Below are 21467 nucleotides of genomic sequence, written 5' to 3' on the forward strand. Positions count from 1 at the left end.
CTCCAATGTATTTCAATTAAGTTATCAAATACCTACCCCCCCACAATATACTCGTACAATACCCAGCTAGCCGGTTTGTATCTGTCAGTAACCAAAAAATGTATATTTTTTTTTTTATTTTTATATACGAGTATGCTGGAGTATGTATATTCAGATGCCTGTTGCCAGGTGCCAGGCTGGTTGGCTCGGCTCTTGTCTGCCCCGTATTGATTTTCTTTTTGGCCAAAGTCTTCTGTGCCCGCCCCCCGGAGCAATTCCATGTTTGCACTTGATAATTCTGCCCGGGCCGAGAATTTGCCATGCAAATGGGTCCGCTGCCAAAGCACATAATAACATATCATTCAAAGTTGTTCGCTAGCTTGAAAAACTGTGTCCGCCGGCCAAAAACTGTGTCCTGCGAGCTTGGCCAGCTCTGCCCTGCCCCGCCCTGCCCTGCCGTTCCGTGCCTAGGCTCATTTATTCTAATTGTAAATTGCATTCGACCTTGGTCCCTTTTCAGTTTCGGTTCCGCCTCGAGCATCAAGCGGTATCGGAAATCGCGCGTGACAAGCTTAGCCTAACCAAATAGAACGATGGTCCTCAATAGCACCCCCCTTTTCAACCGCTGACCTCTTATGCACTGCAAGAAAAGTGGCTAGGCAATAAACTAAAGCCATTCTTTAGCCAATTTTATAAGAAAAAAAACTCCTGTAAATTATTCGTTTAACTTTTGTGATTAAAAAACTCAATTATTATCGACCATTTTTAGCAATGCATAAAGTTCATTATTTATCAATGTCACGCTGCCTTGGTTTCCAATGAAGCAAATTGATATTTGATTAGATCACCAATAATATTCCCATATCTTTATTTTTCTTTAATTGGCAATAGAATATTTTTGCATTTAAAACTTATATTTATGCCAGATTTTATTAGATTTAACCAATTTATTGTTAAAGTGTAAATGTATTTAAAAACTTTTTAACAGAGCAATTTGCAACTTTAGTTAAAACTTTAGATGACATTTTTTTCCCCAACTGTATCTTGCTACCATTTAAATGACTTTAGTCATTGCAGTTAATGATGCCTGGCTTTGGGCCCCACTCTGCCCACTCTTTAGCCAAGTTCGGAAGCTTTGATGGACATTTAATGGCGAGTTGCGAGTGGCCACCCAACTCCACACCCACCATATGGCAAATGGCAATTTTCACTTCGTTAAAATTGTAGAATTTTCTTTTCAAGCAATTTAGTAGCGCAAAATGCTTTTGATGGCGGCAAAAGAAAATCTCGGGTAGCGGATACAGGCTAAGTGGATGACGGAGGCCTGAGGAAAATGTGTGGGACTCGGCACCTGGCACCTGAGTAGACTGCAGGTCGACTTACACTCTGATTAGAAATGATTAGGGGGTCGACCTGATTTGATTATTCCACAACTCTACACTCTACGTGCAATTGGCAAAAAGAAAAATGCAAATTAAAAATGTAGTAATACACCCGGTAATTCCCGCAATTATCATTTCGTGACCCCTGGCAATTTCGCATTGGCATATGAATATGTACATTTCTAATGAGAGCTCAATCATCTGCCCCCACAGCAATGCAGTTTCTAAATGCAATTACACTAAAATAAATAAATCCCATGCCAGTGCAATTTCCATTAAATCGCAATTAAAATACTTGGCGAAATTTCTGTTTTCTTACGGAACTCGACTTAATTAATTTTTAGTCCAGCCAATGAAAATTTCGCTTTAAGAGGCTCAATTAAAACGGCATTATCCTGGTGCTGATTGTGGTTTTCGTGGGGCGGCGAAAAACAGCCGACGGGTGGGGGGGTAAGGCTTCGAACAATGCAAACAGGACATGCCTGCCGCAGGACAATGTACTTCTTTGGGTAGTAAAATAAAAATAAAAGCACTTAATTAAGACTGCCGAAGGACGAATTATTTCGCGCAGAGTGGGAATATTTTATGCGCTAATTGAAATGGGGAAAATTACAAATGAAATGGCCGACGTCGCTGTATACAAATAAATTGCAATTTAATTTGATTCCGAATTTAAAATTGGGATCGGGCAAAAGGGCGATAGGACAAAAGCTCGAACACAGAAAACATTTTTTTTTTCACAAGAATATTGTTGAAATATTGAAATGAGGATCAAAGGATTAGTTTTATAGTCGGTCTCTGAAGGATAAATTATACCGATATGAAATTTTCCTCTGTGCCGTGTGAATTATAATTTAATTCGGTTGCTGATCGGAATTTTTGGAGAGAGTTCGATTCCCATCATGCTTTTATTTGGTTTTATTGGCCCTCTTTGTTTTACAAGGTCTTCTGTCACCCTCTGTCTTCCCACCCACTCTCTGGAAAATCGTGCAACCAGGAGAAAAGCCAAAGAAAATAATAGTGAAAGCCACACAGGACTCGCTTCAGTTCGGTTCGGGGCAATAAAAGTAAAGCAAAAAAAAATAAGAAAGGGCGAAACAAAAGCCTTGCCATTAGAGACACATCAAAATGGCACTCAGCATGGCGCTAGGTGGATGGCAATGGGATGGAGGGGGGTTAAACAACATCCCCCCCCGCCAAAGAAGGTGTAAAGGGGAGGGGGGGGTTTGCTTGTCGGCTTTTACAGAAAACTATATTCGAATACAATGGGAAAAGCATTCAATGCATTCCCCTGTTTCTGCGGTTTGTTTTGCGGGTTGCATTTTTTTTTTCGGTTGCATTTTCACGCAACTTATTGTTCTTGCTCTCTGCCAGTACCCCACTTTCACTCGCTTCCTCCTGTTTCCTGTTGAAATTCCCCATTTTTTTTATTGTTTAATATTGTTCTAAGCTATGTATGCTGGCTTGGCCTAGGGTAAGCTTTATTTGCAGGTGGTGCTGGAGAAAAAAGGGGGTAAAAAAAGGAGCGGAAAGACGGGGGTTTACTTGGCCATATTTCCGCTTAGTTGTTGTGCATTCGGGTTTCTATGGTTTTGCCTGCCTTTATACCACTTTTGCCGCCAACCTTTGGCGAAATGGGCGAAAGCAGTTCAAGGATAATATGCAAAAACCATGGAAACAATAGATAGCACTAACCCCTAAGAGGGTTTTGCTGCAAAATTGTGGAGGCGCCTGCTTACCAAATGACATTATCATTTGCCGCCAACATTGATTTTGCTCAAATTTCGTCATTTTCATGTGCAGGCACGATTTCTGCATCATCGTCAAAGTGCTCAACGAGCACTGCGAAAAATCAAGGAGCTAAGGCTAGAAAATGTTCAAGTAGTTTGCTTTTAGATTTAGATTCTCGTGAACCAGCAATAGATGCTTCAGAACAGTGTGACCTTAATTCTTCTTAAAACAGTTTGACAGTGACAGTTTGCCATGCAGATTTAATGCTTTTAAATTCACTTTGGGCACTCTAATTAGATAATTAAGTTATTTTGGGTTATGCAACTTTGTCTTTTATTTTCTTGATATATTAAAAAAGATATGGTGTTTAAATGTTGAAACCAATTTGCTGCTCTTTAAAATCAGGGTTTCAGTGCTTGGTGCTAAAAGACAAATGCCCCTGAATCGGCAAGCGGTAATTGCATTAAATGGGGGCTTAAAAGCAGACGACCCTCTTTCACCCACTCTTCCCGACTCCTGGTCGCTTTTAGTGTTTTCCCCTCGCAGCCTTGTCATTGTCGCTGGATTAGTGTAAGACCTCACCGAACTGCCCACTACCCACCCACTACACTGCCCACTTGTTTTCACGTAGAGCTGCTTCCAATTAGCCGGAGAATGGCCAAGACTACTACTACTACTACTAGTACAACCACTCCCGCAATATGCTAGACTTTAACCATTAAATCGATATATGCGAAGAGTTTTCGCCACAAGAGTGGCGAATCAAGTCGAGTTCAAATTGCACGTGACGCCCGCTGACTTCATTTGATTCGACGTGCCTCCCTCCTCCCCATTGAAATGCACCCACTCAGTTTCGTTATACAGTTGATTTTCCATTTATTGAACCAGTATCTGACACCTATACTAAATTCAAGTTCAGAAATATTCCACACGTCCACATTTGAAGAGTCAGCATTTGGCTTTTATCGGGGGCAACTATAGATTGGGATTTTTTAAATGTATCAGTAAAATACGGATTGGATTCCATTTTGATACTTAAATAACTTTTTTACTTCGAAGTCAGATTAAATTAAATGAATTTGGGATTATTTTTCTAGTTGTATAATTTGCTTTGAGCTAACGTGCTTGTATTATTAAGAGTGAATTTGAGAAACAAAAGTTTTCTTATAAAAACACTGATTTACGCAAGTAATTTCTTCTTGTTTTATTCGAGTTACAGTAAATTCAAGTTAGAGAAGTGGGAGTTACAGAATTTCGACTGTAGTTGGCTTCTCTGTGTTTCTCTTCCTTTTGTGCCTTGTATAGCATTGTGTGCTTTGGCACGCGAATATAATTTCCTTTTGATTGGGCGCGCCTCGACTCGACTTCATTCGGCGGCTAGCTGGGAGCGATTTTCCAGATAGATTTGCGGGCGCACTGCCAGCACACGGTGTAAACATAAATTGCGCTGGCAAGGACACGCACACAAACACACATATAAAATAGGGGGAGGGGGGTAGGGAGTGTGGAGTGGGAGGAGTGGGAGGAGTGCGGTGGACTGGAGCAAGGACGCAGACAGGATGGCGCGCACGCACCACAAAGCCTTCGTCGTGTGACCCTCACAGCTCCAAACTCCAGGACTCGATGGCAAAGAAACCACACACATGATGTATGCTCGCCAGGGTTGTCGACTCGCCCAAAGTCAAGACATCAGGAAGTTAATAAGCAGTCCGTCCCCTTCACCCCTACTTAAGTTTTCTTGTTCCTGGAAACTACTTGAGGCCTTTCCTCCTCTAAAACTTTTATTTTAACAAGAATGCCAAACTCATTAATTACCAAACAGTAATTCTGGGAGTTCTCTAAATTTCCTGGAATCTTTTAAAAGTTAATACTTTAATTTCTAAAACTTGGTAACTTGTTTTCCCCAAGCTAAAGTTTTTTATTGTGAGTAAAATGCATTGGCAATAGTTTAGCAAATTACTCGAGGCCTTTCCTCCTCTAAAACTTTAATTTTAACAAGAAAACCAAACTCAATAATTACCAAACAGTATCAGGGAGGTTCTCTAAATTTTCTGTAAGCTTTAAAAGGTTAATACTTTAATTTCTTAAACTTGGTAACTTGTTTTCCCCAAGCTAAAGTTTCTTATAGTTTCTTATAGTTAAGCAACTAGATTATTAAAAAAGTTTTCAAAGTCTACAACTCCCAAAACACTTTCTTTATTTCGATTAATTCAAAAGTTTTTCTAAGCTGTTTTTTTTTTTAATATACATAGTTTCTTAATCTTTTTTCTGTGCTTTTCCTCAGAGTTTACAGATAAAACAAAATGAGAGGCTTTAGTTAGAAGGATAATAGCATTAAGTCGTGAATTAGAGACACGCCTGGCAACCCTGCACGCGTGGGCTGCCCCAGGTTGAGCATCGCCTGCGGTGCATTTTGCATTTTGGGACACAAACCCAAATGTCCAACGAACATGATAAACGCCCTGCTGCACCCGAAGCGACATAAAAGTGATGGCCTTTGGTCGGCAGGAAAATGGAAAAATGGGCGAAAATGCATTGCGTTCGGGCTTGGGTTTTGTGTTCTGGGCCTCGGTTTCCGGCAGTGGCAATTAATTCCGAAATTGGCCAACGACACTGGGGTGGCGCCTCCGTTTGGACTTAATTGTTTGGAAAATTAATTTTTGCTTTGACCAATTTCCCAGATATAGCAGTAGCCGTATTAGACAGAAATCATTTGCATAGAGAATGCATAAATAAATAAATTCCTGGCAGATTATCGTTCTGGCCAAGCCTTGGCCCGAATATTTATTGATAGAGCATAATAAACATATATGCATATAGTTTATGACCAATGCATTTGACCAAAGCAATCAATGCAAATGCGAATGCAAATGCAAATATGTGTTTTGTTTGCAACGTTCTTAGGTAGTTTTTACCATCCCCCATGATGAGTGGTATTTCTGTTTTCGATGTTTCAGTTGACTTCTGATTCCAGGGCTTTACTAATTAAGCGGTAAACAACCATTAAACAATATCGTCGGCCACTGAATATGTATGTCTTTGATTTAAACAACTTTTTTCCGCTGCCTCTTTTTTCTGAACTTTAAACTGTTGTGTGTAAAAACCCGAACCCATTCGAATAGTGGGGGAAAAATAAATTATATACAGCTATACAGTATTCACATTGTGTGCTATATGTGCAAAAAGCCAACTCGGTTGCTTGTGCGAACTTCAAAAATGTATGGCAATATTTGGTTGTGGTCGAGAAAGGATCAAATTGGAGATACACTAACAAAAGATAAATCTCATAAATCTTCTCTTTTATTATAGATGCACACATCATATTTATGGTTTAAATAGAGGAAAATGAAAATATAAATCAACTCTATCTCTTGATTAAATAATTTCACTTCAAAAGTTTAACTTTTGTTATAAAGCTTAATTAATGTAGTTGTCAAATTTCTAAATAAAAAGACAATTATAGCCAAAATAATAAACAAAGTTATCAGAAAAAGTTTCGTTTTAATTAAAAAGTTTTGCTAAACAAGAAATATATATTGCTTGGCTTGTTTGAAAAGGTTCAGCGCATCTAAAAATAAACAAGTTTACTGTTTAAATAAAGAAATTTAATTATAATTATATTTGTTGCCCAATTTAAATAAACCCTATTGCGTTGTATTTCGGCGGGGCCAAACAAAGAGATAAATTGGCACAGAGCGGTAAAGCAATTCGCTCTCAGAGGTGCCAAATGGATCCGAACGCTCGGGGGACCCGCCTTAAATGTATATTTGTATTTATCTTGGGTTGTTTGTTTAAATTGTTAATAACTGTCGACTGCAACAAATAAAAACTACGCGAACCAGAGCAAAAAGCAATGCGACGAAATAAAATAACAAATTTACATACAAATGCAGATACAAACATACATATTATACATACATATATACGAATGGCGAAAAATGAAACTTGACAAAAATACGAAAATAGGTAAATCTCGTTTGTGCCTTCTGCGTTTTACATTTATGTATATATTTCGCATGGGCTTGGCCCGACACCAACAAAATCAGCGAAGACAACCTAAAACGGAGACACACACAAATACAAGCCGAAAACGACCTCAAGATACTCTGGATACTTTTGCTTATATCTAAGTTATTCTTTTTGGAAAGCACGTGTGTGTGTGCTTTTCTTCCCATAAAGAACTTCCTGCTGTTTAGGGCCAAAAACCGCATTCGGGCCAAGGCTGAAAGGCTGAAGGGCCACCAAACAGGGCGAATGCTTAATATTAATCACTTAACTTTACTCTAAGTAATTGGATAAACAAAACAAACGTGTGATGTGGGGAAATTTCACGTTCAATTTAACATCTGTTGAAGCCAAACAAATAAAACAGAAAAACGCGCAAAAAAGCTCAGAAATTGCGTTTTAAAGAAACAGTGGAGAACGAAATTATTAATGCTTATTTATCATTTACGCCTTGATTGCTCTGATATCTTGACTTGGCTACTTCTACCTGTCCCCGTTTATTTCATGCCCCTCTTTATCATTATCAACTTCTGTGTTGTTGACATCGGGCATTAATATAAGAAATTTTCAAGCTTATCAGAAGAAGGTGATAAAAAGAGACACACAAAAACGATGGGTATATTTTCTGTGCTTTTTGACATTTGTTTTTGGTTAATTATATATACACAAAATAAATATATATGCAGACGTCTGGATAGATCGCTTGTTTGCCACACGCAAATGTGATTTTGGGACCAGATTTTATACGATTGCTTTTATCTTTTCTCTTACTGAAATAATATTAATAATATTGAATAGTTGTTTATGTCAGTACTCATTTCAAAAAAGCTCTTATTAAGTGGCTATATTCAAATCTTAAGGTGTTCATAAATTGCTATTTTCAATTTAGAAATCTATTTTTTAATATATCAAACGACTCTTCTTTAATTAGTACAATGAAGTTCTTTCTAGCAGCTATAAATAGGTAGTTTTAAATTTCTGTTGAGTCCTTTGAATATGGTATGAATGTCTGCTTTGTGTTCAAATTTCACAGCTTGAATTGGCCTTTTGTCGTGACACGAGAGACAAGCAAATTGGCCAGCGGCTGCTGCACTTGACCCGCCTCCATGGCCCCTCTGCCACTTGAGCTGCCTCATCAAATCTTGCCTGGAAACTTGCCTCGTTGCACATCTTTCAATTGTTGCAAGTCGCACACTCGAGCTACGCCCATCCGCCCACCGACCATCGGCCCACCAACTATCCGCCCACTATTGCCACACCCATCTGGTGGTAATCCCACACTTCAAGGGTGTTGAAAGAACTCATCATCCAGATGCCTTCTAATCCTCCTATCCCCGTTCCATCGCCACTCCCATTTCGCCACTGGGGAAAGCTTTCACAAAGGGGAAGCAACAGCAGCGTTCGCAAATATAATTACACCTAGAAAATAGATGTCGTGTCGATGGAGCAGAAAGATCTGATTAGCGCAGCCTGTTGACAGGCAATCCGATAAGGATTCCAAATCAATGGAAGGACACAGTGGGCGAGAAGTCATTGCCAACTATTAACAAAATAAGTTAAAATCCTTGGAATAAACCAACATTTAAAGATTTAATCTGTCGGTATGTGGGCATAGAAAACTGATGATATCTATTGGCCATCTATCAAAATAATCTTATTAATTTACATTTAAATTTTTAAAATATATTTATGATATGTTGGAGTCTGTTTTAATTGAAAGAAAGAAGGACTTTAGGATTTAATAATAATAACCCTACAGAAAATAAAACTTAGATAATATCGACATAAGGGAATACAAGTGCATTACCCTTACTGCATAGGTCATAAGATCTTTCCTTCAATCTCTTACCCCGATTTCATCAAACGTTCGATCAAAATGGCACCTATGATTTATCAGCTTTCCACTATCGTGACTCTGCAAACGTGGGTTGTTTTCCATTTCCCGATTGTGGACTTTGTCATGTAACAGCAGGCCTTCGGAACATGCTCGAAATGTCAATCCCGTGAAGGGCCCACTCGATCCATGTGGAGAACCCAAGCAAGCAATCAAAAACAACTCAAATGGGCACTCAAAACTTAGCTCTGACGACAAACGAGCAACGAAAATGGCAATTTTAGCTGCAATTACAAGTAGCTGTAATTGCAAGTAACTATTATCGAGCATAAAACTGTTGCACATGGCCCACAGTGACGATTCCCTTAAAAACGGAGGTCCTTAAGCGATGCCGAAATGGGATTTTGGGCGTTTCGAAATGGGAAATTGCCTGACTGACTCACTGGGCAGACACACCCAAATGAACGGCAGCCTATTTGCATGCATATGTGTATGGTTGTAGGGCCCAAGTATGATTGTTAAATCGAGGTAACAAAAATGTAATTCTCCTTTGACATGCAAACTCGTCGAAAGCGTCGGCCCACTGACGTCAAGGAGAAACTTTTTCGGATTGCGATTGTACGAGAGCGAAAACTTTGTTGCTCCTGTTTGAGTCAGCTTGGCAGCCTGTAATTAAAATGTGCAACTGGCCCCCCTTCCGCCTTTACTCTCGGTAATAGCCCAAGAACCCGGGTTCATTAGCCACAGAGATAAGGCCCCTGCTCAAAGTTATGTAAACCGTGCTATCAGCAAGCTTATCGCTAAGCCTTGATTAAGAATCGCTTGGATCGCTCGTCATACCGCTATGGAAATCACTCAAGCTTCTCCGCCTGGTCAGTGACATTCAAGAGCTCTTTGAATCACCGTCCCTGCAAAATTAATTTATTAATTTTCACCCATTCTTGATTAATAGTCGGCATTTCTCATTGTCGTGCCCACTATAACGATGACGAATGTGTAACATTTGGACACTCCTTATCGCCGGTTACAAGCTGCTCGTCATTCTTTTGTTAATGATAAGCTCTGCAGCCATAAGTTGGTATTGGTTTACATAGATTAAGCTGACGCACAGCTTAAAAATAAATCACAGAGCGACAAAAATATTAATTCGATTAATCCGATGACGAACCAGATGGTGACACCCAACCCCCTTTGTGGCTACTATATTTTTAAAACGGCTGCCAGATGCTTTCCCAGATCAAGAGATACACTCTATCTGTTGAACATTGGACTGCGCAGCATATACATTCGTTTGTATACCGAAACATGTGGAAATGATAAGGCTCTGATTCGGATTCAATGTCATTGGGGGATAATGCAACTGTTACAGCGACAAGAAAGAACCGATTACCATGACTTAACAAAGAGGACAAAGGCCGGGCATTTTCTATATGCAAAGACTCGAATTAAAGCTGTTCAATAAACTCCTTTGCCAGCCTTTCTCATCACTTAATTACATTACCTTTTAAACAGTTATCTCTATATAAAATGTATTATCTTTGAGACTAAGAGCAACAAAGTGTCTTTGATTTAGAAAACTGGTTATGAGCAGTTGTGCCCCCCTCATAAATAGACTTCAATTAGTAATTATTAATAGCGCACTAACTGAAGTCGCAACGATTCGTAACCCTTGTAACGATTAGTGCTAAGCCTCCCATAAAAACCATCTACGTTCTGCCCCAATTCGACTTGATGGTGTTGTATACGATGTTAACTTTAGTTCAGAGCAGTAAATGTTGATAGCAAATGAGCCCCTCTGATAGGGATAGGCGTTTGATAAGATAAAAACAAGTTGAAGAAGCATATATTTTTGCTTGTCTTGCTGTTTTCTTTAGGCTTGTTTTCCAAAGAAGATAATAAACTTGGCAACGAATCGGGACTGAAACGGGACTGGGACTGGGACTGGGACATATTCACCTAAATATTAATACCTCTGTGTGCGCGAGCCCGTTGCTTGATAAGTTTGCCTGATTAGATTGCACAAACACTAAAGCACGGGTCGCAAATGAGTCAAATACTTAATTAGCCTCACAAACAAGGCGAATTGCCGAATTGACTTTAATCTTTGGGGTTCTGTGAAAAGGGGCTTTGGTCTATAATGTGAGCGGGGAAGCATAATTGTATGTATATAGCTCGTAGTAACAGAGCTCAGACAAACAGAAGCAGAATGGTCAAGTGTTTGCACTGAATGCCTCAAGTGGCAACCACTTGGACATTGAACCCACTCTTAAAATACTACACAGAAAGAAAGTACTATAATCTGAATTGGTGATCGTTTATCAACCCAATTCGATCTTCTTAACTATTAATCCATAATAACTGAAACTAAATATTATATTTAAACATGAACAGTTTTAAGAATAACGATCCTAATGCAATATGTCAATACATATTATATTTAAGTCTAATTTATATCATATAGCCGATACCCTGCTTATTCTTGCTACTTGACTTCCACACACCTTGGGATTCTATAAAACTTTTGCGGGGGGCCGCTCGAGTCAAGGGTATTTGGCATTTAAAATGAATTAGCGCAAAAGTAGTAAACAAGAAAACATTGAAATTTGACATGGCCCCTCCGAGTTGATAACGGAATGCGAATCTAAATTTGAAAAAAAAAAAAAACATCAAAATCACTTCGGCCACTGATAAGCGTTGAACGAATTTCTGGCAGCTGGACCCCCCACATAAAATGTTAATTGAAATTGAATCAAGTGCTTCATTTCCGAATGCATGGCGAGTGCCTCTAAATGAAGATTATTTTATAACTTTTTTTATAGTAATCCGCTCAGGTATTAACCGTAACGAAATTCCCCGTGAAAAAGGCCGCCATTAAAATGAAATGAGAACATTTTTTTGGGCATGACGTCGTGAACAACTTTGCACGTTGGTCATAAAAAAGTAATCATTTTTAAGTTATTTATTTCCAAAGATAAAAAAACAACCAATTTCTATACTCGGTATTCCCGGCTGGCTCAAGTGATTTAAAGGCCCTTTAGTATTACCCCATCCCCTTATAAAGGGATACGTAATTTAAGAATAATATCATACTATCATACACATGTGGGAATATTAAGTAATCTTAAGTTGAAGATCGATAAGCTATGAAGTAATTTCAAGGCGAACATGTAATCGGGAGCGCGTTTAATGGATAATGTTGTTACCTCTGTGAAGTGGAGGTGATGACTTTCCCCAGAGTTCTATCACCTATACGGAGGGACTTATTTACTTGTAGTAATGCGTAGTAATATGGAACTAACTATTTTTAAGGAGCGATAAGCCTTGTTTTTGGAATAAAGAGTATGGGAACTACTTGAACAGGGTCTGCGGTTTATAAATAGCTCAACAACATGGCCACTACTGAATTTATAACATGTGCGACAAAGTATGTGAACTTTATTTTAGGATCAGGCTAGTCTTGACCTTGAGAACTTCTGGGAGACGGTTTTTAAATTCTAATTTTATCAAGGGGTTCATAATGTGGTGAAGAAAAAGTATGTGTGATATTATTATCCGATAGTAGGAATACTTTAAAGGGAACTGCAGTAATGGATTTTATTGGACATCATGAATTACCCTATCTGGGGGTTTATTTTCCCAAGAGATTTCTAATTTAAACAGAGAAACAATTTTTTGCTACAATAAGAAACTTATAAGCACAAGAGAAATAACCGTATTTGTGTGGAATAAAGCCTTAATGTACATTTTCTCGAAAAGCTTAGCAAGATAAAAAGAAATGTGCGATTTCAATGTGTTAAGTATTCTATAATTCTTAAAGTTTTACCAAACTCGATAATAAGACGAAGCGAGCTATAAAGGCGAATTCTTGATCGGGGGCTATTACAGTTGACTTTCGCTCAGCTGATAATGAGCGAATTGTATGGAAAATTACCACCTAGGGTAGTACATTCTATGTATAGCCGCGATGAACTCACCTTCTCCAGACACTCCTGTCCATTGGCTTTGGGATCCCACTTGACGGCTTGTTGGGTGCCGTTGGGCAAGTTGACAATGCACCACATATTGTTGCTTTGCTGCTGCTGCTGCTGCCGCCGTTTTATTTGTTGTCTAACAGGTAAAAGCTCTGCTCAGCTGTGGTTCAAAACAATTGCATTGGGGATTGGCTTCCGGCTTGCTCGCACAAAAGCCGAATTCAAAATCAAAATCAAAGCCGAAGCCCGAGCTACAGGTTGCAAATTTACTCTTTTGCGCACGAAATTTAATTAAGTTCGCGTATTTTGTTCCAGTCTGGGGACTGTTAGCCAATTTCTGATTTGCTTTGATTCTACTTTATTTTATTTGGTTTGATTTGTTTGTTAACTTTGAACGTTAGCACTGCGGGAGTGATTTATATAAATTTGCACTTTTGAAATTTTGTACACATTTTTATTAAGCGGCAACAAACGCACGCACTCTTTTCGTATTAACTTTTGATTGTTGCTACAGTTGTTGGTTATTCCTAAATTATTTTAGCTTGTTTATTGCTGTCTTGTGAAACGCATTGATTTTTATACCGTTGTTTTTCTCAAGAATCAAAATATCATTCGTGATATTTTCCCGGCGATTTTACGGATTATTTTGTGGTTTTTTGTATTGTGATATTTTTGTGTTAAACACTGCTGCCGAAAGTCGAATGAAAAAAAATGAGCGCTGCGTGCTGCTTAAATAGATTTTTGTCCGCTCGCTCTCCCTTAAACTCTCGCTATCTCAAACAGTTCGACTGCGCTTCGGGCAATGACGGCCGACGATTTTCTCTTTCGAAAGAGAAACGTTCACTCAGAAATGAGTCTTATTAATATTTGAAAAAATTTTGTTTTCTCTAAATAACATTTAATAAAATATTAAGTGAGGAAATTAAACAACAATTTTAAAAATTAACTTTTGAACATTCTGTATTATTAAAGGCTTTTGTAATTGTTATTTGTTTTATTGCAAATATTTTGTATGATACAATATTAACACACATTCAATGTATTTAGGTACATTTTTGTGTTAGGAAGTTTTGTACTTATTTTGTTTCAGTGCAGTAAGAGAGCTGCATGTTGTGGGTGATTCACTGCGGGGGCGAGAAGAGTGTTAGAGGCAGCTGTTACTGTCTGTTTCAATCAACTTCTCTGCCGCCCAGCTGTTGCTGTTGTTTTTGTTTTCAGCCACTGGGCTTTTGTTATCAGATTTTCTGCTCGCCGCATTGAAATTGAAATGCAGGTAAATTGGTGATCGAATGCGATGGGCGCATGTGCAGATCTCTTTTCTTTTCAGTGCAATGCAGCTGTTCCAGGTTTTTCTGCATCTTCTCTTCTGGCTTACTGCCTTATCTGCACTTGAGTTGTTTGTATTTATTTCAGGCGACCTGCACAATATGAAGACTAATGAGTCGGTCGGTACATATTAGGGTGGACCTAAAAATTAATTTATATTTATAATTATTTATTTACTTTTGCGACAAAGTTGAGCTTATTTTTATTGCTTATATTTAAATTTGCTTAATAACTTAAGATATTTCTTAATTTAACAAAATTGTTATTATTATTACTTATATATTATTTATTATTATTAATACAATCTTGCATTAATCTTACTTATTTAAATTTTATTTTTATTCTATTTATTTATTTTCATTCCAAACTTTTAATCTTTTTATTTGTTATTACTTATTTTAAATATTCTTTAATTTTGAATTTAAACTGAGTTGCTCACCTAATAGTTTGTCAGTACAATAAAACACTGTAGATTTTTTAAAATAAGATTTTTATGTTAGATGAAACTGCCTAACCTCTAATGGAGGTCATACATAGATCGCGGACTATAGTTGCTTATATGCTACAGGTTTGTCTACATGATGAAATAGTTCAAAGTAAACTAAGTGCTTTTTTATAATTTAAAGGTGCTTAATATATTTACTTCTACTCTATTAATATTTATCAGGAATATCATCCCAACTATCAGGGCGATCTTAAATGTGGTGACAAAAACGAATAAGAAAGGGAAGGGACAGCCCGACCAAAGTCTTACAGAAAATGCACTTTATTCCTTGGCGAAACCATCAGCTTCCAAATGTAAAGTGACTTGCATACGTTGACACACCTCCGGCTTGGTATTTACCGCTATTATGTATGGGGTACGTTTTGTAGGTCAGGTGACACAGGTGACACTGAATGGGAATGGACGGCCAGCCGGGTCACGTTCCCCGCAAATCCCTTAATAATAGGGTTTGCGCGGACTAGAACTGACCTTGGCTATAGCATTCAATATAGTATGCACTCGTAATTTGTGTCCATCAGGGGTTTCGGTACAGAAAATCAATATCACTGCAATGGCCATCGGCAATTGACAACGGACAATGATTGAATGGGAGGGATAATGGGGCCGCCTAGTGTCTAGGCAACATCCGAATAGCATTTGTACAACTTCTGCCATAAACTATGCAAATCTGCTGTCTCCCGGGATATTTCCCATTCGGCAAATGTGGATTACATTCTGGCAGCCAATTTAATTAGTTGGCAGGCAAACATTTGGGTAATCACAGGATAAATAGTTTATTTAGCTACATTTGGTTACGAAGGTTGGATTAAAGCTCTGTAAATTAAGTTAACACAAATTGTGCCACTAAATGTAATTGAATTTTATTAAATTTAATATAACAGGATTTTTAAAAAGTTGGAACTGCTATTATTTTACGTTCTTCACTGATTGTTGTAAAAGTATTTATTTTTTTGTAAATGAAATATTTTTTTTTGTAAGATTTTCAAAAGGGTTTGTTTTGGGAGTGACTTAAAAATCTTTTTTTTTAATTTTAAGTACATTCCAACCGAATTTAAACCGAAATTATATTACTAAAAAAAAAATAGATAGTCAAAAAAAAAAAATATCTGAAAAATATTGTTTAAGTAATTAGTATTATTATTTGTTGGGTCCAACATATTGCTGTCAGTAGATTACAGTTATCTACATTGAGTCGACACAAGAGCTTTTCAATCAATTTATTTATTCTTATACCTTATTTATGTATTAAGCTTTAGTGGAAATAAAATTAGTTTTAAATACAATAATCAGAGACCGTTATCAATTTAAGCAGGGACCAAAATAAAACGGATTTTATTATTATAAATGAAATACAATTGAAACAAATTATTTTAAGAATGCTAACAGTTTATTTTGATGCAATAAGCTTTCTTCCAGCGGTTTTTACATTTAAGGTTTAAAAAAACAGTATGTTGATAGACATTTATTTAATTTCTTCCAACTGTTATCAAATACTTTTAAACAAAGAACATTTAAAAAAATTCATAAATTTTATTCTGTTGTTTACAATCGCTGTAATACCTTATATAGTTCGCGAATTGGGTCCTCATTATTACTATAACCTCTCAGACACGACTTAGTCGTGATATTTAACTGCATTTCTAAAACAAATAAAATAAAAACCTAACCAAAAGTTTATAAGGGAAAGATGGTCTCTTATAATGCGAAAATGCAATTATTAAAACCACATTTTCATCTAGTTCCTGTTCGAGTGCTACTGTTATTATATTTATATTTATAAAAGTAAAAAAGTTCATTATTCTTAAATTGTATAATTTACTTATAAGTTATTTAAAATTATAATTTTTTTCATGACTAAAGCAATAAATACGAGAGCTTGATCTTTGCGGATATGGAAAGATTATTTAAGTATTTACCGAAAGCTGTTTGATTCTGGGGTAAAAAAAATTACAGTAATGAATTATTTTGGTTTTTGAATATAATTACTTTGTTATTGACTGTTTGTAGCTATGGAGTGTAACAATATAACATATTATGTTATTTATATAAATAATAACTATGTTTTGACCAATGTCTCTAATAATCTATCTATGTACTTATTAATCATGGTTTTAATCGAGTCTTTCTTATAATCGGATTAACGCCGATCGCGACTGATAACCAATCAGGCAACTATTTTATATCCTACGATCGGTGGCACACTTCAGCCTCATGATGCGGATCATTAAAAGCGACCAAGATAATTGAGACGGACTTTGGGCGTCCCGTAGTCATTCGCATGCTGTGTGGGTGGAAAAGAGGGCATGGCCATGATTTATGGGGTGACCAAGGTGAGTACTATGTGTATATAATTCGGCTGATGACATTACTCATCTAGGAGCGAGACCGAGACAAACAAACAATGGCGGTGGGTGACCGCCCTCTGATAACGGAGTCTCTGGGACCGCTTTGTAAACATTCTTAATTGTATTTATAGCCGCCGATCGGTAATCTTCATCAACTCCCCACTATAAATACAGAAACGACAGTTTCCGCATGCGCGGGAGATCCACTTGGCAACAGTGCCATCGATCAATAACCACTTACCAGCAATAAATCAGATGGACGAAATTGAAAACATTTCACAATAAGTGCCATAATTTCTGTCCCCAGATTCGTGTCGATCTGATTACCGAAATCACTTGTCTGGAGAAGTACTATATGGAGGCAGAGTGCTTCCCTGTCTGTTCGATTGGACTAATTAACTCAAATACGAAAGAAATCAACACGAAATTCCGGATGATTGCTTTAATCTTCGGCTCCAAAGTTCATTGTCTGGGCCAAGGGAATCATTGTTTATTATTTGTTTTCTGTAGTCGAATTAAATGACAATGCCCTGGATACTAAATTAACATGTAAATCAAAAATATAAGTTTACCTCTAAAAGAAATGTTTAAATTGATCAAAATATTCATAAGCTTTGATGCAATTGTAGTAATTGAATCAATAACAATTCCGATGATGTGATTAGCCTAATCAGCACAGCATTGTTTGTTTGCTTAGTATACTTCAAACTAGGTCTTCAAATATAGAAATAAAGATGGGCTCAAAAGTCGGCTTCCCATCTCCTAACTGAGATAATTTCATAACTTTCAGGATCTTTCAGGATCTTTTTCATTTTAATTAGGGCAGTTTTAATCTTAATGAAGCAACCCATTGAAAATTCCCCGTAGATTATTTTCTAATTTGATTAGTTTTGAATGAATTGTATTGCGGGCTAATAACAGGGAATTGATTTTATTTATTTACGTACTTAATCAGCGGATGGGATCAAGGTTACCCCAAACGGTGATTTTTTTAATCGATTTTTAAGTCCCCTTATTACTCTGTTTTATACTTTCAAATAATTATTTATAGTTTATTTTATGGGTTGGGAAGAACGCCGACGGGGCTTCGGAAAATTACATACTGTATTATTTAAATCATCTAGTGGAAACTTTTCATACCATCCATGACCTTGGACAGTATTAAGCTGTCACTTAAAGTGCGAAAAAATAAAACAATTAAAAATTTACGCTTTAACTATTTACATCAATTTCGGGGAACAACCGATGTCGATTCCAGGAATTGGAAATGCAATTACAAATTCTGATGCACCGTTAATTAGTTATTGCAGTTAGAATGAGTGCGATTGAATGCACATAAGTAAACAACAAGTCTTCAAAAGGGTTCTGTAGATGATGGGTGAGGTCATCCAGGGATTGGTGGTGAGGATGCTTAGAGCTCGAGCATCCTTTAGTTTCCGTTCCCGGAAATTCCGATTTATTGCCGGAAGTAAGCACTGACCGAGACATTGCATAATGAAATTGCGATTCTGGGTTGGGATCACAATGATCGGTTGTAATCAGTTAGGCGCCCATGAAACCCCATTATCAGCAACATGATGTTTCACTAATTGACTGTGTCTACGCAACATTTATGTGCACTATGCGGGCATATATTCGTTCGATTGTCATAGAAATAGAGAATGCAGTGAGCCGAGCTTCTAAGTTTAGAATGATCTCGGTAAACAATGTGCGCCTCTGATGTTGTTATAATTTGTCCAGCTTTATTTGCATTATCACCCTTCTAACTATTAAATCCAAAAAAAAAATTTAGTTTAAGTACGAGAAGATTTTGAAAATTAATTTCCTGTCGCCCATCTCCAGTGTTGGAGTGTATCTAAATACTTACAACTGGGTACACATTTTTGTTACTTTTTACTTTACCTAGGTAAAAAAATACAAGGCTACATTTTACCTTACCTAAGTAAAGATTTGTATTTATCTTAAGAGGGACTTCTACTGCAAAAAGGATTTTGTTGAAATAATATTTTTGTCATGTGTATTTTTGGTAACCTATTTTTGGTAACCTATTTCAATCAAGTTATACACCGTTATTTAGCTTTAAACGCGTTTTCCCGATTTTTTGTAGGTGCCGAGAAAGACATTTAATAGAAGTCCTAGCCACAAAACATACCGACGGAGTACGATTTTCTAATTTTTATTTTTTTCCACTTGTATAGCTCCCAATAGGTAAAAAAAAAATAAAACAATCTGCCTCTAGAAATCATAGTCGACGTAGCTACGATTCTAACAAAAAAAAAGAATTTTTCTGATTTCGGATCAGCCCGCTCGCCAAAACGTGACTTAAGCGGGATTACTGCAGTTATTGCATGTTATATATTTAAGAAAAGCAAATTCCAAGGTTCTGAAAATTGTTTTTTTCAAGTTTCAAAAGTTTTTTAAGTCCAAACATTTATCTTTAAGTAATAAATAAAACTTTTCATATCAATGCAGTAAAGCTTTTTTTTTTATTTTCGCAAACAAAAAATAGCATAATTTCACTGTAACTTGAAAATAAGGACCGCGTATGCAGTAAACAATGATGTTTCTTCTAACATGTTTTTACAACCAGACTTTATTGTTAGAGCGTATACAATATGTCATAATTCAACAGCAATTTCGAGAAAAACCTATTAACCTGAACATTGATTATTTTTAAACCAATTTAATTAAGAAGTGTGTTATTTGTTCTTTTTGTGTACCTTTTACCTCGCCTAAATACTTTCCAAATGGTGTATCTTTAACATACTTATTTTGGAAAATAACCTTACACCTTACCTAGATCCAAAAAACAAGTACACTTCCCAACATTGCTCATCTCCCACAAATTTTATTTATTTTACGTTAAGCAGAAGAAAAGAATATCATCAAGTTAAAAATCGCATTTTTTAATTACAAATATTAACAAACCAAAATATTTTTTATTTATCCCAAAATGTTTGGAAAACAAAAATGCACAAACTCATCTAATCAAGAAGGTCGAATTTTATAGGGTCCTAAAATATAGATGTACAATTGCACAGTCATGTTCATGATGCGTGAAGTTCCTGTATGCCATTATGTCGATCCCAAAAGTGTGTGCTGCGATTACCGAACCGAATTGTAAATACCAACCAATGTGATTACTTTTGTGGGCAAAGCACACTCCTCCACAGCTAAATAGCGAGTTCGGGCGAGATAGTGGCAGTACCTGGCCTGGTATTCGCCAATAAACTCAACCTTTATGTGTCACGAATGCTGAACGATCTCGGCACGATCTGTGCCTTAGCTTCGGATGGCGATGGCGATGGCCTGGTATACAAAGTATAAAAAGTAACGCTGGAGCCCCGATAGCTTCCAGTTGCGGGCTGCTCGGCTATAGCAAGTAATACATCGAGATCTAAACAATTTCGTCGTGGTGTGGAGAAAGTATTTGTTAACCAACGAAATGGCTCAGAAAGTAAGCGCAAACATTCGATTGTCCGAATATAAAGTCTACGAAAAATCCTTCAGATAATGCCAAGCACTAATCTGCGATCGAAATAAACATTGATACAAATAAGGCAATTACACTTCACAATGATTTATAACAGGTGGCTAAAGAAAAACACTCAACGTGAATTGAACTCATAAATCAATTTTAGGAAAGTGAAAAAGATTTAATTAAATTGATTCAGATATTATAATAAACGGTGTTTGCCCGCAAACTTAATTTATGTCAATGCCCCCCTGGCATTTGATTGAGCTATACGCGTTGTCCTTTTGTTAAAATGTGATAAGACTCTAAAGACTTGAACTGCATAAAACTCGTTCGATCTGGCTCAAACCGTATGTGTTTGGCTAGCGCCAGACCAAAGCGCATTGAACAGCCTTTGTCGCTCAATTGTGTCATAGCCGAAAATTCAATTAATGATTGTTCAACTTTCGACTGATTACAGATATTCTGCATTGTACTGATGGCGACTCTACTCGCACTCAGTGCCAATGCCCGACCTTCGGCGGGGGATGCAAAGGTGGACCCCAGCGAATATCACGGAAATCTCTCCGTGGAAACGGTGCTGAAGGTGCAGCAGTGCGAGAAGGACTCCAATGCAATGGAGCTGTGCATGAGGTGCGCCAAGGTGACCAAGTCGGATATTGTGTATCCTGTTTGCTGCAGCAACGACGATGGCATCAAGGACTGGTGCCGCGAATACGTGTACTACGGCAACGAAGAGGGCCAGGATTAGGAGACAACTTGTAAATTATTATGTACTCCTGTATGGATTGGCTGTGATAACCCACTGTGTATTTAATTTAAATTATATTTAGGAATAAACAAGGCTAAATTAGCTTATTTGTGGTCTTTACCCTTTCCCAACTAAAACAGTCTTCATTTAATTTTGTACTTTT

The 21467-nt window shown here is 37.2% G+C and overlaps 2 protein-coding genes across 3 annotated transcripts in view; one reads left to right on the forward strand and one right to left on the reverse strand.

The window, feature by feature from the left end:
* LOC128255310 (E3 ubiquitin-protein ligase MYLIP) overlaps nt 1-13596 on the reverse strand; it is a 27256-nt gene extending 13660 nt beyond the window's left edge. Inside the window, exons 1-2 of one of the 2 annotated variants that reach the window (XM_052984835.1) lie at nt 13335-13596; nt 12906-13290 (exon numbers count right to left, since the gene is read on the reverse strand). In XM_052984835.1, the coding sequence (XP_052840795.1) occupies nt 12906-12992 (87 nt within the window). In that variant the 5' untranslated portion in view covers nt 12993-13290; nt 13335-13596. Of the gene's footprint in view, nt 1-12905 lie in introns of both variants that reach the window. The other variant, XM_052984834.1, reaches the window with a different exon arrangement.
* Nucleotides 13597-20382: 6786 nt separating this feature from the next.
* On the forward strand, nt 20383-21411 carry LOC128255624 (uncharacterized). Its single transcript, XM_052985329.1, has 2 exons — nt 20383-20535; nt 21014-21411. The coding sequence occupies exons 1-2, from the start codon at nt 20524-20526 to the stop codon at nt 21302-21304; spliced, it is 303 nt and encodes a 100-aa protein (XP_052841289.1). The 5' UTR covers nt 20383-20523; the 3' UTR covers nt 21305-21411.
* The last annotated feature ends 56 nt before the right edge of the window (nt 21412-21467 follow it).

Source organism: Drosophila gunungcola (genome assembly GCF_025200985.1).
Source record: "Drosophila gunungcola strain Sukarami chromosome 2R unlocalized genomic scaffold, Dgunungcola_SK_2 000011F, whole genome shotgun sequence".
NCBI lineage: Eukaryota > Metazoa > Arthropoda > Insecta > Diptera > Drosophilidae > Drosophila > Drosophila gunungcola.